This window comes from Toxorhynchites rutilus, chromosome 3, assembly GCF_029784135.1.
Source record: "Toxorhynchites rutilus septentrionalis strain SRP chromosome 3, ASM2978413v1, whole genome shotgun sequence".
Lineage (NCBI taxonomy): Eukaryota > Metazoa > Arthropoda > Insecta > Diptera > Culicidae > Toxorhynchites > Toxorhynchites rutilus.
The window spans coordinates 72,255,415-72,275,554 of record NC_073746.1 but is presented as its reverse complement, the minus strand read 5'-3'; the positions used below and the strand labels follow the sequence as shown (position 1 = coordinate 72,275,554).

Sequence of the window (20,140 nt, the reverse complement as noted above, 5' to 3'; positions counted from 1 at the left end):
TGATAATGATCAAGGTGCTATACTATAGGTGGACCGCAATGTCAAAATTGCTGTTCGGCCATTGCTCGTGAAAAAACAAATTTGTTTACAAAACATATCATATCTTTTGGTGACAAATGCATTCGTCGGCAAAATAGCTGCTCGCGCTTTACTGTAGGTAGGTAATTTTCTGGATTTTTTCGTATAACAATTTCTCATAATTGCTTCTACTTTTTCAGATATCTACAATCAGCGGTCGAATTAAAAACAGTGCAGAAGGATGTTTTGAGTATGTTTTAGGTTCTAGCCGCGCAATCAATGCTTTTTTTCCAAGCAAGATGTACTTCTGTTTGGATCCTATCGGCGGGGAAAAAAGTACTTACGGCGACGGTGACAAGAAATAGCGCTGATTGCGAGATTACCAGATCCAGAAGATCCGGAAGGGCTGTTACAAGTAATTGGTTTTGCTAGAGCAAAAGGAGGTTGACAATGATTGCAACAGGTTCGTGTTTATTTTTCAAATTAGTGGACTTTTGTGTTGCTAATATATTACAGGTGAAATAAACTGTTGGAATCACGACTATCGATCACGCCAGAAGATCCGGAAAGAGTTGTTGAAAGTAATTGGTTTTGCTCAAATGCTAGAGCACAAGGAGGTTGACGATGATTGCAACAGGTTCGTGTTTACTTTTTGAATTAATTTTACTTTTGTGTTGCTAATTTTCCATATATTACAGGAAAATAATCAGTAGCAGCTGGTATGGCTTCTTCACATGGTTGTTTCCGCATCCTTTTACTGCACAATAATACGGCATCTGAAGAAAATAAGATATTCACAATATAATTTTGGCATGATAGAGAACCGCGAGATGAACGATTATCTGTGGAGGAGTTGGACAACAGATTTCTTAGACTTATAGCACTTTAATCACACTCACAAGCTCTTCAAATCCTCACTGTCCCCCAAAACTATTGAATAATATGTAATATAAATACCTTATTGCAGCTCTAGTACACTATTTTTCACGAATATATATTTGCTTATTTCTTTACTCAGTTGTTTTTCTCAGCGAGTTGATATGAAACCATAACGACACAACCAAACAAAAAGTAAACAATGCAGAAAGCTACGTCTCGCAACTCGTCTCACGTATTGTCATGAAAGTGTCAAGAACGAAACACCTATAGTTTAGCATCTTGGATAATGATGATGTGGAAGTGTTGTCGATTTCTAACTAACTTTATTCTTTCTTCGTGTAAAATCAGTACTATTTCTTTTAACGGTAAACCCGTTCAGTTGCATTCAAAAGAACAATTTTAGGAGACACCCAATTCCTATAGACCGATAACAACGTTATGGTGTATCCGTAAATTGTTAGGGAAAATGATTCTACTTTGTTTAGACGAGTGGTCCGTCAAAAACGCAGTTTGGCTTCCGCAGTGGTAAAGGGACGAATTATGTGCGATTCACATAGCACGTTACGGAGAAGAACGTCTACGTTCCGTCAACGTCTCCACCAATTCACACATGCAGTCAATGCTTCCACCAGCACCGTCACGTCAAATGCCAAACGAATGATTTATTTAATTTTATTCATGGTGTCGCCACCTACAACAATTTTAAATTGCAATGCCCTCTTTCAAATCAGCATGCCTAGAATCAGTTCTAAATTTTGAAAAATTCAATGAGAATCATTGAATTAAATTATTTAAATGCTTAAACCCCGTAGTCCGACCCTTATGCAACAATAATAATAAATAGAATAATTCTTTCAACTAGTCGCGAATGATTTCCACTCCGAAATTTGGAGCTAAGAGATATGTTGGCATAAAAGGTACAGTAAGTTACTTATAAAGCGATATGCTGAGGCACCACTCAGTGTCGCATTGGTGGCCGGTAATTGGACATTTGCGACTGGTGGCGACTTTCAATGTGGGGTCATAATTTGGGCCCCGAACTCTATGTTTACAAAAATGTCCAACTAGAGGTAAAAATGTCTAATTAAACGTGTTGCATCACAGATCTGTTCAATTAGCTTAATGTCGATGTAGATGTAAATTACTGTACAACCAAATCAAAACAAAAGCCGAGACACAAAACCCAGACAAAAACCAAACGAGCCGTCCGTCTCCGTCAATTATTCTTTTCTACAAACCCTGCCGGTCGTTTTCGTTGAACGTATGCTGACGGGTCGTTACGTTGCTGGTGTATGTGAATGTTTTCATGAGAATTGCATTGTAGAATCATTGACGTATCGTGACGTGACGGGACGTGAACGTGACGTGTATGTTGTATGTGAATCGCACTTTATTCACCCAAGATAGAACGGCGCAAATTGGCCAGATGACGCGAGGTGGTAGAGCGCTCGTGAGACACGATTCGCGTGACGCTGTGGCTGAACCACAGTTTCTCGTGCTGGTCGTGCCAGTAATGGTGGTTGTGTTGGTGAACAATTATAAACCGGTCGGGTGGTTGTATTAGTGAATAAATATATCGCGTAACTCTGTGTGAATCAGATATTGTAGACGAGTGGCACGTTATTTACACCAAACTGCGACTCAATATGCGCTTCACCACGCTACGTTTGTGGCACGTATGAGTCGTGTTGGTAGTCTCGTGTTCGCTTACGAGCGCTATACGCTTCCCAATTTGCGTCTAGCCTTATTCTCATTTACAGCCGTATCCGTATATTTATTCGTCGGATACGATACGTCATAATAAAAAGCCATTCTGATTTACGGCCGTATTTTTGTGTACTAAACTCATTTGGATAAACTATATTATCGACATCGATGACAGATGCTTTTTATTTTTTCACTTCTGTTTTGTTTTCATTCGAGATTCGATTAGGAACATTGGTAGTCAAAGTAAAGTCAAAACGATATTCAAGCGATAATTTTAAAACGTATTATCCAAAGAAGTTCATATGGAGAAACATTTGAAGTGAGTATGTTTACATTGGTAAAATGTATTAAAAATAATAAAAAAATAAATAATAAAAGCATCGCGACTTTATGTGAGACACCTGTGGATTGTCTATCGAGCAGAAATTGGCCCTCAAAACTCACAGGAAGCGACATGAGAATGTGCGTTAGTTCAGATGTGAATATCGTCCAATGGAGTACTACACTCGTCCGCAAATGTTTGTCCACGTGAAACAAGTCCACCAAGTGAGATATTCCGATCGCGACCTTAGCTTCAAGACGAAATAAATTAGAATGAACATTCGTTCCTGTAATTTATATTCCTGTAATCGTCTTATGCTAATAAACTACAACAAATTAATCGATACAATTTTGCAAAATATAAATCAGACAGTGAGAATTTCTATCAAAATTCCGCTTGCATAAAAAAATATGATCATCCGAAGCACGTTATTATAAAAAGTAATAAAAAAGAACAACCACAAACATATAAAAATGTAATCAGAAACGGTAATATATAGTAGAAGCAGCATTATATTTGAGTGTTGCAAGAGATAACCATTTCTGCACTGGTAAATGCATTCGGCCTGATTCTGCGTGGCGTGTGAGGTGAGATGACGATTGTCACGTATTTCACGCGATTCCACCAGGCGTATGCCGTGAGAAATCTCACTTGCATGAACTCTCACCGTATTCTCGCTCTCAAATATACGTGACCATTGTCACATGAACTGGGAATTCTAGGTGACAATCGTCGATATGCCTTGAGGTGTCGACAGCACACAAAAACAAATGAAAAGTGGGAGAGAAATAGTAAGTGTCGTTTATGGTCGTAAAGAATCGATAGTTATGGTATTGTATGTATCATTTAATTCAATTTATCATCAATTTTCACAGAGCGTGTGGCAAATTGCAAGCAGTTTGAATTTCCTTTGAAAGCGGTAGTGAATCTGTTATCCTTGGATCGGACGAATAAGCACTCCGAAAATAATTCCATTACATGAAAACAATTAATTTATTCTACACTATATATTTTACATGGATCTTGCGTTTAATCTATACAGCAGCGAGTCATCATCACCGAACCACATATCCATTCAAGGAGCCGTGATAAACGCCGGAGCCAGGGCAACAATTGAACACTGAGAGCGCAAGGAGCAGCAGCAACTACGACAAAAACAAACGAAAGAAAACAATAATCTGTTTCACTCTGCTTGAGCAAACTAAATCCCAATCAAATGGCCGCAAATTCGGCAGAATGTCCCAGTACACAACGAAAATGCACTGGCTGTAGCAAAACAAATATCTGACCTCTCTGAGTGAAATAAATGAAATTCTGGGATGCCAGATGTTTTTTTCTAATATTTATGAGATACAAATCTGCAAAACTGACCAGCTTCGTTTATCATTTGGAACCAATAATGTTTTGTCACTATTTCAAAGAGCCTGCAGCAAGAAAAAAAGGTTGTGACAAAAATTAAATGTTTGCAAATTCTTAGACATATGTGCGAATGTGGCATCTCTGATCAACTTTGGCAACCAGTAGAATAAACACCTTGTCACTTGCAGTTCCTCCTCTCACTTACATAGAATGTACCTCTCACGGCATCCGATACGACTGTAGGAAAAGAGTGAGGAGAGTTGCGTGTTGGTGATGTGACAATTGTCATCTCACCACACACGCCGCGTAGAATCAGACCGATTGTTAGAATCCAGTTCTCTCGTTAAGCCTGGTTTAGAGTTCCCGTGAACGTGAACTTGAACAGGTGGTGGAATAGTATGATCATTTCACGGTGAACTATATTGCGAACAAACAACTCAAAAAATCGTGGTGAATAGAACGTTTTCGTTCACGTTCACGTTCATATTAAAAGTTCGGCAGTGAACGTGAAGTATATAAACATTGAGCTTCAATAAAGTAATTCGGATAAAATATACAGTTGTTCATGAATCAACCCGAAGCAACGAAGTTTTTCAACCCGTGCAGAGATCTGTTTAAATGAAATAGCATCCATATCAAAATTTTCATTGAAAACATGAGAATTGCTAAACATATCCTTTTACAGTTCACGGTGAAATAATTTTCAGAATGCCTTGGGACATTCGAACGTGAACATGAACGAGGAAACATTTTGACGTCTATATTCACCACTGTTTCCACGTTCACGTTCACCGAAGTCGGTGAACTATGGTGAGTTCACCAACATCTCGATTCCACGGTGGAAATTCAGAATCGTTGTGAAATATTGAATCAATCCTCTTTTATCAATATGAATTGCGTTTAAACATGTTTTTTAACTAGAAAATGTTTCTTCCTATCGTTTCAAGATGTTTTCCTCGCGTTTTATATATGGGCTGATGAATTAACAAAAAAGTGTTTGTCCGCGTTCACGTTCACGGGAACTCTAAACCTACCTTTACATGTAAGAATTGATCTGTAAAATTCGATGCTTTCTGAGAACTTCTAGCGCTCGTGGGTCCACCATGTTTCTTTTGATACATTTTTTGCGTGACGCTCCTGCAGAGTCGGCTGTGCAGATAAATGTGTTCCATTAGAATATATGTCAAAGGCTGGGAAGAGTTGATTGAAAGGATTACAATTGTTAGCAGTTTGGCTAAAAACTGAAATGCTCCGCTGCACATTTGGACAAATCGATTGTACGAGCTGCTGCACAGTTGCATTTAGTTCCCGTTCGCCACTGCAGCAGCGGCAGCAATTCGACTGTTCTAATCACAAAGCACCTTGCGTTGATCCTGCAGTTTTTGACGTAGGACTACGTCTAACCGTTCAATATGGGGGCCCATTTCAATATTTCAGTATGAAAAAGTGTTCAGTTTTTGAACGCTAATACCTCCTCAATTAATGAATGGATTTTGGTTCCAATTGCACACATTGATAGGAAATATCCTCAGTAATTGTTTATATGCTCCACATTACGGGTTCTCAACTCATATAAAGTTCAAATTGATGAAGAAAGAAAGAATTCCCCACTTTCCCATACATTTTGTGTGCGCTCCCGCAGCGAAAAGCTATTCATTACAAACAACCACGGGTACGGGGGAAACGTATGGACAAGGTGAAGGTGGAGGACGAAAAAGAGATTATGAATAAATATATGCGGTCGCTACAACGTTAACTGTATGGCTATATAAAGTGAGCGATAGTGGTGCCTGGCCACATTCTATCATCGGACGCCAAGCAGGAAAGACGCTATCTTGAGATTGATTTTGAGCATAAGAGATATCGCTGCATTTGCAGGGGATGTATGCGGTGCGATACCGCATAAAGTAGATACAGGAGTTTCTATGCGATCTGGAGCAGGAGAGCCTATCGAAGTGTGTTAAAAGAGTTGGAAGCATCGCGCCGAGTTTAGGAGAGGCTAAACCCGCTTGATTCGATTGAAAGCTGGAGTTTTTAAACGGTTTTATTCAGCTGTGACATGTTTGTATGTAACATGTTTGTCTATAGCGCTGTACCATATTAATTGAAATTTGACTCCCTTCCTGGTGACCGATTGATCTGAAATTTGGAACACACCTTTATCTCTGCAGTCATTATAAACTGTGTATTTCATGATCTTGAAAATCCAAGATGGCGCTCACTAGAAAACAGCGGATTATATATTTTCTCAAAGCCCCATCAATATGGGTATCAAATGCAATACTTGACTAGTAGAATACAGTTATTCATGAGGAATGCCGGTAAATTTTTATTACGATATGCTTGCCATTAAGTGTGTGTTCGTTGCGGGCTGAACAATAACCCCTACAACATTTGCACCGCGTTTGAGTGTTTAGATGCAAATTCGAAACAATCATAATTTGTCGTGTGCTGAGGTTTTACTCTATCCTGTTATTTTTCTCTTTAATTTTGTGCATGAAAAGTTGGTAATTCTGGGATCTGTGCTCCATGATATTCGAATAATGGACACCCCTTGGTGTAGTCCTACGTTTCTCCGGTTATGTCCCCGACATTACCCACCCGTCTTTTTTTTACGGAGCAAAGCGTTCTGCATTATGGATTGGGTATGAAACTGAAGCTCACATTGGGATGGATGGCGCGCCTGTTGGGTTGACTGTTGCTGTTGTTCAGTTGTTTTTCATGAGCATTCGGCGCATTCGGTCCTGCCGACACCCATTCTGGCTCTTTCTCGTTTGCTTCATCTTGGTGTCGTTGTTCATCTGCACTCACGTAGTTTTTCACAGTAACATCTTGGTTCCGGTTGCAGAACTCGTAATTGCGACAGAACCTTGCTGCAAAATTTGACACTATAGGGTCATCTGTTGCTACCGGACGGCGGTTGCAGAGCAGGGATTTTCTCAATGTCAATAGCCGACTAGTCGTATAACGAATAGGGCGGATACACACGGATTGCATGTCCGATAGTATGATAGCCGGCAATCCGCAATAGCGGAAGATTATCTGCGTTCAACAATTTCGAACAATCATATTATTCAGAGTACAAATAGTCCGGACATGTTTTAAGAAATCTCACCAGCTCTATATCTCGTTTTTATTCAGCTGCACAAATCAAAACCACAAAAATAAACTCCAACGTTTAGATAACTCTGTATCATAAATTAAACATGTTCGATACGTAAACACCTCATGACTGTCAACGATGTCGATAATGTAGTACACCAATGTACATATAGAGGTGGAGCAGTAGGCGAAGTGTATCTGTATTGGCAAACAAAATATCGTGTCGTAATTATTTGCATTCAATATGGAATGTATATGGAAGAAACAAAACAATGTTGCAAGTACTCACGGTTGCATGATAATTTGAGCCAAAATTCTCATGAGATAATTCAACTGGTTGTTTTTTAACAGATGGCAATTATATCGTGGCTTATTTCGATTATTCATGTGGTAAAAGTTCCAGTGAGCAGTCGTATGCTTAGTTCTCGAAAAACAGTAACATTTTCGGTGAAATTTTGATTAATTGGCGCTTATTATCTCACAACATACACAGCCTTCGAAATATCAACTACATAACGGTAAAATAATGAAACTTGGGGGAGTGGGGGAGTGAAAATGCCGCATGGAAATATCACTTTTATCCGTCTTTTTCGACGTGATTTCACTAATATTCACTCCACGATAACACTTTAGCCTCATAGTCAGCGGGAGCTCTACAAAAAATAACGTTTTTAATTGATAAATTACTTCTTGAAAATAGCATTTTCACATGGATGCGGTGGGCAATCAAAGATAAACACAACGACTGACGTCACTATTTGCGAAATAGTTATGGCAGCGCATGCTATGTCGCTCGAAACTCGACCATCTTCATTACCTTTTTTCCAGGACGTTGGTAGTACACCAATAACTTGATCTAGTACGACCGTAAATTGAAAATACGACGAATGGCTCGTACGAAAACAAGGATGGGATTTGCATACGTTTCCTACTAGTTCGAAAATGAGAATAAGGCAGCGGTGACACTGGATGCAGAAAAGTGGTCGTACGAATTGTATACAATAGTGAAAGTAAACAACCACATTGACTTGTATTGGTGTGGTTACATTGCTTCCCCTTGCTTCGTTGGAATTCGTCAGCTTCTATCGAACAAAATTGTTTGTTTCTATTCTTACAATCAAATTTTCGTGAATACTCCGAGCCAATGTCACCTTACCCTATGGGTGATATTTCATATTTTCATTGATTTTTTTTTATTTTTTGCTTACATCTATAAAAATATTTTAGAATTTTTTTCAAACTGCAGTAATTTACATTTAATGCCACATGCCGAGGCACCACTCAGTGTCGCATTGGAGGAGACCTGTAGTTGGATATTGGCGATAAGAATGGTACAGTGTCGACGTCTGGTGGTTACTTTCAATGTGGGGCCATAACCAACTAGAGGTAAAAATGTCGAATTAAATATGTTGCATTATAGGTCTGTCCAATTAGCTAAATGTCGCATTAAATGTAACTTACTGTATATTCAATCATTTAAAAACTGGCATCCCTATGATATGTACCAATGAGTAAATATCGAGGTGAAGCAGTAGGCGAAGTATATTTGTATTGGCGACCAAAATATGGTTTCGTAATTATTTGCGTTCTTTACGAAGTGTATACGGAAGAAACAAAAGAATGTTCAAAATACTCACGGTTTCATGATGGTTTGAGTCAAATTTCTCATGAAATCTTGCAACTTTTTGTCTTTTAACAGATGACAATTGTATTGTGGTCTATTTCCCTTATTAATATGGTGAAAACCCCAGAGCGTAGTCGTAGTTCTAGTCTTCGAAAGCAGTAACATTTTCAGTGAAACACTGCTTAATTAAAGACTATCTTCTCACATCACACACACCCACACTAAGAGCCACAGTAATATTAATATGTTATCGTTAAAATAAGGAAAGTTCGTTTGTTTCTATGGCCGTGGAGGAGTGAAAATGTTTCACTAAAATATCACTTCTGTTAGTTTCCTTCGACGTGATTTCACAAATGTCCACTGCACGCTATCACATTATGTTTATAATACGCGGGAACATCAATAATATGTATGTTTTTCATTTATAACACGTTTATTGAAAAAAGCATTTTCACACGGATGCGGTGGGCAATCAAAAATAAACACAATGACTGACGTCACTATTTGAGAAATAGTTTGGCAGCGCATGCTTCTTCTTCTTCTTCAATGGCACTAACGTTCCTAGAGGAACTTCGCCGTCTCAACGTAGTATTACTTGCGTCATTTTTATTAGTACTTAGTTGAGATTTCTATGCCAAATAACACGCCTTGAATGCATTCTGAGTGGCAAGCTCTAGAATACGCGTGATCACATTGCAAGTCGGAGGAAATTTCTTTGACGAAAAATTCCCCCGACCAGAAAGGGAATCGAACCCGAACACCCGGCATATTAGTTATGACGCTAACCACTCGTCCACGGGAGCACAAAGCGCATGCTATGTCATTTGAAACTCTGCCATCTTCATTACCTTTTTTCTAGGACATTGGATATGTACCCAATTCGCGATACAGTGTCGACATCTACCACAATGTTGAGTTGGCATGGAGAAACGGCTTTCTTATCAGTTTCATAAATCTCAGGAGAGATTTCATGTGTAAAATTTTGAACGAAAATTATCATTTGATATCATTTGAATACTTCACGCAGTCCGTTCAAGATTTTTCAAATCCCAAATTGCAGAAAATTAATTGCTACATTACATAGAATACATATTTGATATGCAAAAGTTTATTTGCATTCATACTTCTTATGTTGTTTTATTCCAACTGAACATCGATTACTATTTACGCTTCGCGCCAACGGAACACAATGTTCAATATTTTTAACGAAAAAACAATGAACAATGTTCTCGAAATATCGTATAATTGTGCCGAATACTCGCACTTTAACTGATAGGATTGATGATACTTATAATGTCAAATGGGTCGTGTCATCGCAATGCTTGCACTGTACAATGGTGGTTTATTAAAATGGTTTAATGGTTTATTAAAAGTCTTAATGTTATCGAATTGAAGTTCGATGTACTTACAACGCTACAAATGAAGTTTTTGGAATAAGTATATGGACAATATTTTAAACTGTTTTCACTACAAGCTAAATGTGTCTTTCTTTTTAATGACTAGATTTGATCGCCTAAAAATCACTGCTTTGTTACCAAACTTTCAGTTTGATCTTGTTCACGTGCATGAATACAGCCGCTACGCAAAGGATGAAACTGTAATAACTAATGATAGTCAAAGCTGCCGCCTTCTCCAGTAGCATCGTCTGGAAAACTATATTTACCAACCCTGTCAGTAGATTCGCCGCCAGAAAGAAAGCCAACCCGTTTTCGTTGACAGCTTCCAATATCAGCGGCGTATAAGGAATACAGAAATCATCACCCTTCATTATTTGTTCTGGCGTTTTCGGCTCCTCGAATCGAACGAAGTATATGAAAACTTCCAGCAGCATAAACAGAACACACAAAGTGGTTCCAAGCGATAATATCCAGAAAACATAACCCATGTTGGCGAGTCTCCGCGAAACGCCGAACATATCCTCGCATACATATATCATCTTCCAACAGACACCAGCGATGAAACTGAGTTTAACAGCGTTGCGAATAAATTTTTTGGCTGGTTGAATTTCCATCGATGGTCGCATAACAGATCCTACGTTAGCCGAAGCGAGGTACAGCGCGATATAACCTGGTATCGATGCAATGCCTTCCCTATTTGCGTCCACAAAGTTCGAGCGTCCAACTTTCGCACTGAGAACGTAACGTGAAACACCCAAATGCAGTAGCATTTCGTGGCAGCAGAGGATGGTTATTGCGATGAACTTTGCAATCTCCGGGTCTTTGATGGCATCCATCATCAGTGTCCCAATTATCTTAATGATAGCTAATGTGATAAAGAAATTCCAGTGCACACCATATTCCGAGATGTGCTGCTGATAGTCTATCTCTTGCGTGATGAAAAACCGCGCTGCTCCCAATACTACGAGGGGGAAGCTGCTGAGACATACATCTCGAACTCTTTTCAGGTTGAGTGTCTGCTCCTTATTGACCTTGTAAACGATTCCATTGGTGAACACATACATTCCGACGCCAATATCCATCAAGCCAAATCCAAACGTTTCCGTTTTGGCTAGCTCTCTAGGAAATACTTTGAAATCCACAGCCAACATACAGACTGCGGTCATCACATTCACCATTGCCCTCAACAACGTGACAAACTGCGGTTTCCTCCCAGGAATCTGCACGAATGGCATGAAATGCGTTTTGTGCTTCATCTGATGAACGACGGCAATAATCGTCGTGAAAGCCAATGTGATAGTAATTTTCATGACTGACTGGCTCAATATTGTGACGATTAGCACAAAGGGTAACACTATCAGGCAAAACTCCAACATGAACCGGCCTGGAATGTGCGTAACTGCGGCTGCCGAAGTGAGCTGAACGGCATGGAACAAAGCGAAGTACGACGGCACGACGTGTAGAAAGACTTGAACTGCTGATGTGCCGTTGTTGTTTTGCATGCAACTTTCGTGCAACACTTTATATTCCTCGGGATCCATCGGAGCAGAATGTTATTTTCTTGACTCCAGTTTAATTGTTTCAGCACAGCTGTAAACTTTTCAAATAAACACGTACACTTGCAATGCTTGTTATTGTTTTGGTCAGCGGTTATTTACGATTTTAGTTAGATGAATATCCAATAGAGGGCAAAGTTTTTTTTCAACTAGCAATAATCGCACCTCGGATGTACCTCATTGGTTACGATCAAGACGGGTCTATGGTACTAGGTGAGGCCGTTTCGTCACTAAGTTGGTTAGGGGAGCGGTATATGAAAACAGTACGGAAGAAAGCAGAAGGGGAATTATTTGCTTGTAGCGTGAAAGAGACAGACTGATCACGAGCGAGCTTCGGCACTAGCGTATTGTGTTTTGTTTACAAACAAAACACTGTAGACTTCCAAGATGGCTGAAGAGTGGTTTTAGCAAGTTGGCCCACCTTAGGATATACTTCTAGGCGCCTTGGGTTACGATATCGCCACTGCGCAAAGCTGAGGGCAAAGTTAAAATGCACTCATTAAAACGTACACTCAAAAAAAAATAGGAATAAATAAAAATTATAAACATGAAGTTGTACAGTATATAATTCAACATCTAGCTCATTGGACAGACCTGTAATGCGACATAAATAATTGGACATTTTCGCCTCCAATTAGACATTTTTTCAAACATCGAGTTTGGGACCCAAATTATGACCCCAAATTAAAGTGCGCTACACATACAACGTCCCGTCACCGTCCCGTCAACTATTCTCTTGGACTTATTTTGCCGACGCTGACGGTGATTGTATATGTGAATGCTACCATACAATTTCCATGGAAGAATATTTGAAATTTCATTCCTTCACGTTGACTTCACAGTGACGGGACGTTGTATGTGTAGCGCACTTAGAAGTCCAATTACAGGTCAAAATCTCCTCCAATACGACACTGAGTATGACGAATTAGAAATAACTTACTGCATTATTATTTATTCCCACAATCAACGGCAATACTCATTTTTATGTGAATGTATTTTCCTGATAGCTTTGATACGCGATTAGACGTTGTTCGTTACTCGCTTGCAAATAAAGTGCCATTCACATACAACATCCACGTCACGTTCACGTTCCGTCACGTCACGTTGCGTCAATTATTCTTCCATGCAATTCTTATGGAAGTATTCACATACACCATCAACGGCAAGTCGAAGTTTCCGTTGCCGGTGTATGTGAATGTTTTCATAAGAATTGCATGGGAGAATAATTGACGCAACGTAACGTGACGTGACGTGAACGTGACGTGGATGTTGTATGTGAATCGCACTTAAGGCGGCGGTGACACTGGATGCATAAAAATGGTCGTACGAATTGTATGCAATAGTGAAAGTAAACAACAACATTGAGTTGTATTGGTGTGGTTACATTGCTTCTCCCTTGCTTCGTTCGAATTTTTCAGCTGTTATCGAACAATTTTTTTTTGTTTCTCTTCGTACAATCAAATTTTCGTGCGTACTCCGATCCAAAGTAACCTTAGCCTAAACGTCGTGGATGGAATCGATCCGAAGAATTACGAACGCACCCATAACACGAAATTTACTTTTTCTCTCATAAAATCGATTTTTATTTTCGTTCGATGAGTTCGGTTGTGAAGATATTTATAGATAAATCGTCTAGCAACCGTCACTTGCGTTCACTCGCGGCAAAACACTTCACAAACAGTTTCGCCGCATTGAAATCCACATCGCATCGCGTTTACTATGTCAGGTCCGGGCGGTTTGCATTTGATTTCCGCATTCGTGAACGAAAGAGCTTTCCCGCAAATGAGCCCGCGCCCGCATCGCATCGCTTTCACTGTGTCCTCGGCCTTAGGATATCATGCCTGGAAAGATAACCAAAACGATTCTGTTTGTGCGGATCGTCAGATTCGTTCGTAGGTTGGGCGGCTTGAGGCTTGAAGCTTGAGGCGCGTTTTGTGCTCTGTTTCCCATCTGAAGTGAGCATTAAATGTTTTAATTGAATCGGCCGAGTCAAATATTGATGAAGTCATTTTCATGTTTTGAATGTGGTGGTGGAAATGATGGTTTTTGTTTCGCTCTCAATCGTTGGGTGCTCAGGTTTTTGTATGATATTTCTCTTGTTGACGCGTGTGTACTGTTGTGTCATATGGGTCGCTCACCAAAGTATAATTATTTGTTCTTTTATTTTCGAAAATGAGTGCGAAGTCTGTTTATGTAGTGAATGTATTACCACCAAGAAAACATCGTGATAATTGGGTTAAGTGAGCAGTGGTGTCCCGTGGCCGAGTGGTTGACGTCACGCATTATCATGCCGGGTGTTCGGGTTCGATTCCCGTTCTGGCCGAGGGATTTTTCGTCAAAGAAATTTCTTTCGTCCAGCACTGTGGTCACGTGTATTCTAGAGCTTGCTCCTCGGAATACATTCAAGGCGTGTTATTTGGCTTAAGAAATCTCAACAAAGCATTTATAAATGACGTTAGTTAATGCATACGTCGAGACGGCAAAAGTTCCACAGAGAACGTTAACGCCATTCAAGAAGAAGAAGAGCAGTGGTGTCAAATAACTTTCCATATTTCATTCCAACATACATACAAAGATAAATGTTTCTTCTTCATACACTACATAGCATTACGCACAAATTGCTAGAATGATGGGGTCGTTTGCCCAAATTTCATTGAATAAGCACGATTGTCCTTATGTTATTGGCTGTATTTAAAGCCGACTATGATTTCAGGTTTGGATCCTTTATGAAGTAAACAATAATATCAATTCTTGAGGCGTTCTCTCAGTGACCTTCTAAGGTTTCCCAACGATAGTGCGTGTGTTGAAAAAATAGAAGATATAGCTGTTCTGATTGATTTTAGACGGGTCTCTTCGTGACCTTCTCAGGTTTCCCAAAAATAATCCTCCATCGTCGCTAATGGAGTTATATGAAAAACACGCACGTTGGATAATGGAGGATATCGTTGGTCCGATTGATTTTAAAGTAGTTCTCTTAATGGCCTTCTCAGGGTGCCCCAAGAAAACCTTCAGTCGCTGCGATTGGAGTTGTATAGAGAGTATACGTGATAAAAAAAATTGAATTTTACTTTTAGTTCTTGTTTGCCTACATATTATTCCTTCCACGTGTTGTGATATACAGTAATTTACATTTAATGCGACATTTTGCTAATTGGACAGACCTGTAATGCGACACATTTAATTGGACATTTTTGTAAACATCGCGTTCGGGGCCCAAATTATGGCCGCGCATTGAAAAACGCCACTATACGCCGACACTGTACCACTCTCATCGAAAATGTCCAATTACAGGTCAAAATCACCTAAAATGCAACACTGAGTGGTGCCTCGGCATGTCGAATTAAATGTAAATTACTGTATGAGATGTTCGGAATTTCGTTTCGTCGGGTGGTCGAGGGTTCGCGTTTAAATAATCACGTCACTTACCCCAGCAAATCCTGATTCTTAACTCTACCCCTTTCATAATAATCACAAGAGAACCACGCTATAGAGGCGATCCTTCTGGCCGCGAGTATCATACTATCCCTTCCCTTCCTGGTGACCGTAACGACGTAACATGCACCTAAACTTATAAAATGAGAATGGTTTGCTACTGATTTAGGTCAATCACGGAGAGCAATTACGAAATGTACAGTCTACCCAAGCTCAAGCTCAAGTTAAAGCTCAATGGATTGCATGTCAATATTGGATAACCCAGTAAACATCGCATAACAAGCGTATATATAACATCATATGCCCTAAATTTTGGTTGGCATATAATGCGCCTAATTGGCATATGCATGCAAAAGTGGAGGCCATATACATACATGACAAATGCTTACCGAATTAGTTTGGATGAATATGCAACTTTGGCCGACTATAATAGCAATTATGTTGATATTGAATTGCGATCTAATATGAATATATTCATGAATTGTCAACGCACCTAATACGACTTTTGCCATACTCATATACGATTTATTAGACATAGAAAAAAAACAAATGGCGCAAAATATTTTCGTAAAATGTTTATTATAGCCTCACGAACCGCCATTTTTATATATGAGTATTTATATTTGTAGAAATAATTATTATTAAATTTACTTGTGTTGGGAGTGGAATATAAATGTTTAAAATGGCACAGATTGATGTTTGGTGAAAACTGATCCGATGTGGGTTCGAACTCCGGTCGTCTTTATTATCGTTTTTCTGCATGTTTCATTAGAAGCATGTTTCATCGAACATCAGCAATTTCGCAATTTTTTTGTTTTGGTGATTCATTCAACATTCCATTTTCATCTGTTAATTGGTTATGAGTTTCGCTCATATTTGTTTCGATCCGTTTAGCTTCTCTCCAGCGGTTGCGATGTTTTGTGAGTAATCGACTATAAGAGCCACTATTTTTAAATTTAATTATTTTATTCTTCCGTATGTGTTCAGACATTGCTGATATAAAATTAAATTTGTCAATGTTAAAGCGCGGGGGTCTCCGTAGCCACATTGGTTGCGCGTTCGCTTAGTAAGCGATCGATCGTGAGTTCAAAACTCAGGACCCTCATTGACCATCTTGTGTTGTTACAGAATAACTACGTCCACGCAACAATCATCAGCGATGGAGATCGATCCACGGTCGAAATAAGATCGATTCATCCATACAACTGCTCTGCTCTGCAAGACACATCGGGCTGCTGTTCTATAAATAACTCAACAATGATCAATCAACTGTCTCCGCTGTCCGGTCTAACTGGATAATGGAAGAACAGATAGAAAACTCTTACGCCTAAATGGGCTGCTACTGTGTAAATGTGTACCATATGGAATGGTATAGAAGAAATACTGGCGAATGGCAATTGTGTAATGTACTAATTATAGATATGATAACCATGTGACATGTACACGATTAAAATTCGGCTCTGTTACAGCTAAAATGCTAATGAGCCTTAAATAAATAAATGGGATAAAAAAATGTTAAAGCATTTCATTGACTTTTCAATATGATGTCATATGTTCTTTATTGCGATTTAATATGATTTACTGTTTCATGATTTTCTTCAACATACAACACGATTTACTGCAGTACTGAATCGATTTAAATTATACGCTTATACGACATACAAACTGCATCAGCGTAATATACGCATATGATGTGGATTAAATATTTTTTATGACAATGTACATCATAAAACTGATGTTTATTATACCGAATTGCGTCTTAATTTGATAATGGTATATAAAATCGAGTTTTTACATTTTATGCGATTTCAAATATACACGATACATACTTTGATTGATATTATATGCGATTATAATTTATTCTGATTTCTTGTAAGACCTAGCACGTGCAAAATTATACGATTTAATGTTTGCTGGGAAGTCTCCACAGTTTGATGGAGTTAGCAAACCTGAATTAGAATTAGAAAACCTGAAACCTCCTATAATAGAAGTTGGCCAACTCAGTATTCAATCTATACTGTTTTTATTTAACAATATCTTTCATTATTCTTCCCGTCCATTGAACGTTATACGTAAATTGAGTTTAAACCCAGCAAACATTAAGTCGTATAAATAGCTATAATAGCTATAATTGGAGGCGATATACATACAACCAAGACACATTTGTATGATATATGATACAGATAACTAGCATATACACACAAAAGTGGAGACGATATACGTATATGCCATATTTTGTACGCATATAAAGCCGTATATAACGATATGCGATGCTTTTTGGACTGATATGCGATTTGATACGACAACGTTACCACTCAATCCATCGATGACATGGAAAATCGTGTTTTTGCATTTTATGCGATTTTAGATATATATATATATCGATATTTTGATTGATATTTTATGCGATTGTGATTTGATACGAAATTATATGTAACTTATCATGTGCAAAGTTATACGATTTAATGTTTGCTGGGAATATAAAACAATACAATTCAAGCGACAATTGAAGTGACGCGAAAACAACTATCGATATTTAACAGTAAATATTTCGATAGAAAAGCACATGTAGAGATGTCTAAATTTTTCGTTTATTCGATTATCGATCAATCGTGGGGTTATTTTTAAATATTCGATTTATTCGAATAATTGTCTAATAATTGTCTTTCAGTATTTGATTAATCCAGCGAATATTTATTTCTTGTAATCAAAATGGACAGACATTTATAATGAAAAGGTTATGATGTCATAATTTTCGAAACTACATTAAATATAATTTTAAAATAAACATGGCGCAAAATAATGGCTTTTGAATGAAATGGTATTGATAAATTTACTATTTCATGATTTTTTGTGCACGATTGAAAACACATTTGAAGAACACATCATGAAAATGATACTAATTCTATTGCACCAACATACAATTTTTTCTGTTCAAAAAGACCTGTTCTTCAAAAGTTAAAATAGCAGATTTGTTTGAAAATTTCTGCTTGGTCCATAAGAAGAATATTTATAGAATCATTGACCACTAGTATGGTATATTTTCCTTGGCACTCTGAATTTGAATGCTACCACTTTTACTCCTGCATACGCTGAATTCTTCATCCCAGTCTCCTCCACCACCAGGGAATTATTTTTATGCTTCAACTGTAAATAGTTTGCATATTCGATGAAACACGGGAAAAACAAACACCAAACGGTTAAACAAATTTCGCACTGTATTTTTTTGAAAAAAAAGGCTCCCTCTTTAATTAATCGCAATTATTGTGATAATTATTTGATGTATTCATATTTCGATTTTTCATTGTTCGATACAAAATTACTCGATTAACTAGAATCGATTATTAGAATTAATCGAACGATTAACCGACGTCTCTAAGCACAAATATTAATATCAATAAATTTTCGATGTTGGTTCCATACGAAGCAATGAAAAAATTTAAGATGATGCTATGCAAAAACCAATGGCTCAATATGAAGCCGGTGAGCGTGTGAACGCGCTCCTGTGTAGTGAAAGCATGCTCTCGCTCTAATATTTCTCCAACTCTAGGAACCAATGGGGCCATTGAAGTAGCTTGATGTTTGATGTTGCCAAATGCTTGAAAATACAATAAAGATAGTGATACGCAACCGATAAATGCATGAAAAATTAAAATTAATACCAGAAAAACGACAAATGAATAAAACCGTTGTTGGAAATAAGTGAGTACGAAAGCATGTGAAGTAACATCTCGATGAATATGATAATATAACGATTTTGCATTGAAGTGGTTCAAAGTAGACTTGAAATTAGTCATAGATTTCACCGTTGGTTTTTACAGTCGACAATGTATTATTATATTCCTTTTTCAGAAGGAAGCAATGTTGTTCTGTTGATGTAATATTTCATCTCGAAAAACATTACATCACGGACTTGTTTGTCAAGATCGTTAATTTTTTTGTACTTCATTGTGACACTCTTTTTCCAGTACTGGGAATTTAATGTTATGTTTATATTGCCACAAAGACTATTCTGAATGAAGCGTTTTGTCAAAAACGTTCCTTTGTAAAAGTGTTCGTTCGGGAATTTGATTCATGAATAATAACTTTAAATTATTCATTGAAAAGTATTCGATTAATTTTATTTTTCAGTACATTGCGAAGGTTATGTAATTTGCAGTCCTGTGCCTTCCGAAAATGTTACGTTCCCTGTGACAGCTTATGCATTTTCTTGATGCACGATTTTAACCACACCAACTTTTTCTCGTAGCATTCGATTTAGACATCCGGCTGCTATATAAACAGATATGTTAACTAGCTATACCGAATCGAATTCCCCTTCGCCATATTTTCCAGCTGCCTGTATCGCTGCTATTAAATTCCCTCTTCAGCAATATATAGACCACATTGTAGGCATTATCTCAAACTCTTTATCTCAACGTTGTTCTAGAAAACAAGAAAGCCGTGTACGATGAGATCAGAAACAAACCCTGAGTTTGAGGAGGAGTCTTTAATCATGCTTTTTCTGATTACGAGGTATGTGGACAATCTCTAATAATTTTTTTTTATAAAAATGAACAGCATATTGGTGTTATCTAGTCAATAATTGATCAAATGGACTAATTATTTATCTTAGTGTAATATGAACTTATACTTTTTGCTGTCCCTCGAGCAGAAAAAATGCGAATGTAAACATTTCCACTTTTCCGCAGGCCAGCTTGTTTATATCCACAGTTGTTACGAATTCCACCAGAGCGCACTTCTA

The 20,140-nt window shown here is 38.1% G+C and overlaps 1 protein-coding gene and 1 long non-coding RNA gene across 3 annotated transcripts; one reads left to right on the top strand and one right to left on the bottom strand.

Annotated features, from left to right (window-relative positions):
* Positions 1–17: 17 nt before the first annotated feature.
* LOC129775673 (uncharacterized) lies at positions 18–1,025 on the top strand. The gene is made up of 4 exons (XR_008742995.1): positions 18–157; positions 219–481; positions 535–655; positions 717–1,025. It is a non-coding gene; the product is annotated as an uncharacterized LOC129775673 (long non-coding RNA).
* A 9,327-nt stretch (positions 1,026–10,352) lies between these two features.
* Positions 10,353–12,050, bottom strand: LOC129777381 (uncharacterized). Of its 2 annotated transcripts, XM_055783623.1 has the most exons (2): positions 10,679–12,050; positions 10,353–10,606 (listed from the first exon to the last, which is right to left on the bottom strand). In XM_055783623.1, exons 1-2 carry the CDS (start codon positions 11,947–11,949, stop codon positions 10,543–10,545), a joined length of 1,335 nt encoding a protein of 444 aa, XP_055639598.1. In that variant the 5' UTR covers positions 11,950–12,050; the 3' UTR covers positions 10,353–10,542. The 2 variants fall into 2 exon arrangements, with proteins under 2 accessions (XP_055639598.1, XP_055639597.1); XM_055783622.1 differs by having other exon boundaries at positions 10,353–12,050.
* Positions 12,051–20,140: the final 8,090 nt, after the last annotated feature.

Bases quoted from the DNA above. Each gene is read 5' to 3' on its own strand.
- LOC129777381 (XM_055783622.1), bottom strand. From the start codon at position 11,949: ATGGATCCCGAGGAATATAAAGTGTTGCACGAAAGTTGCATGCAAAAC.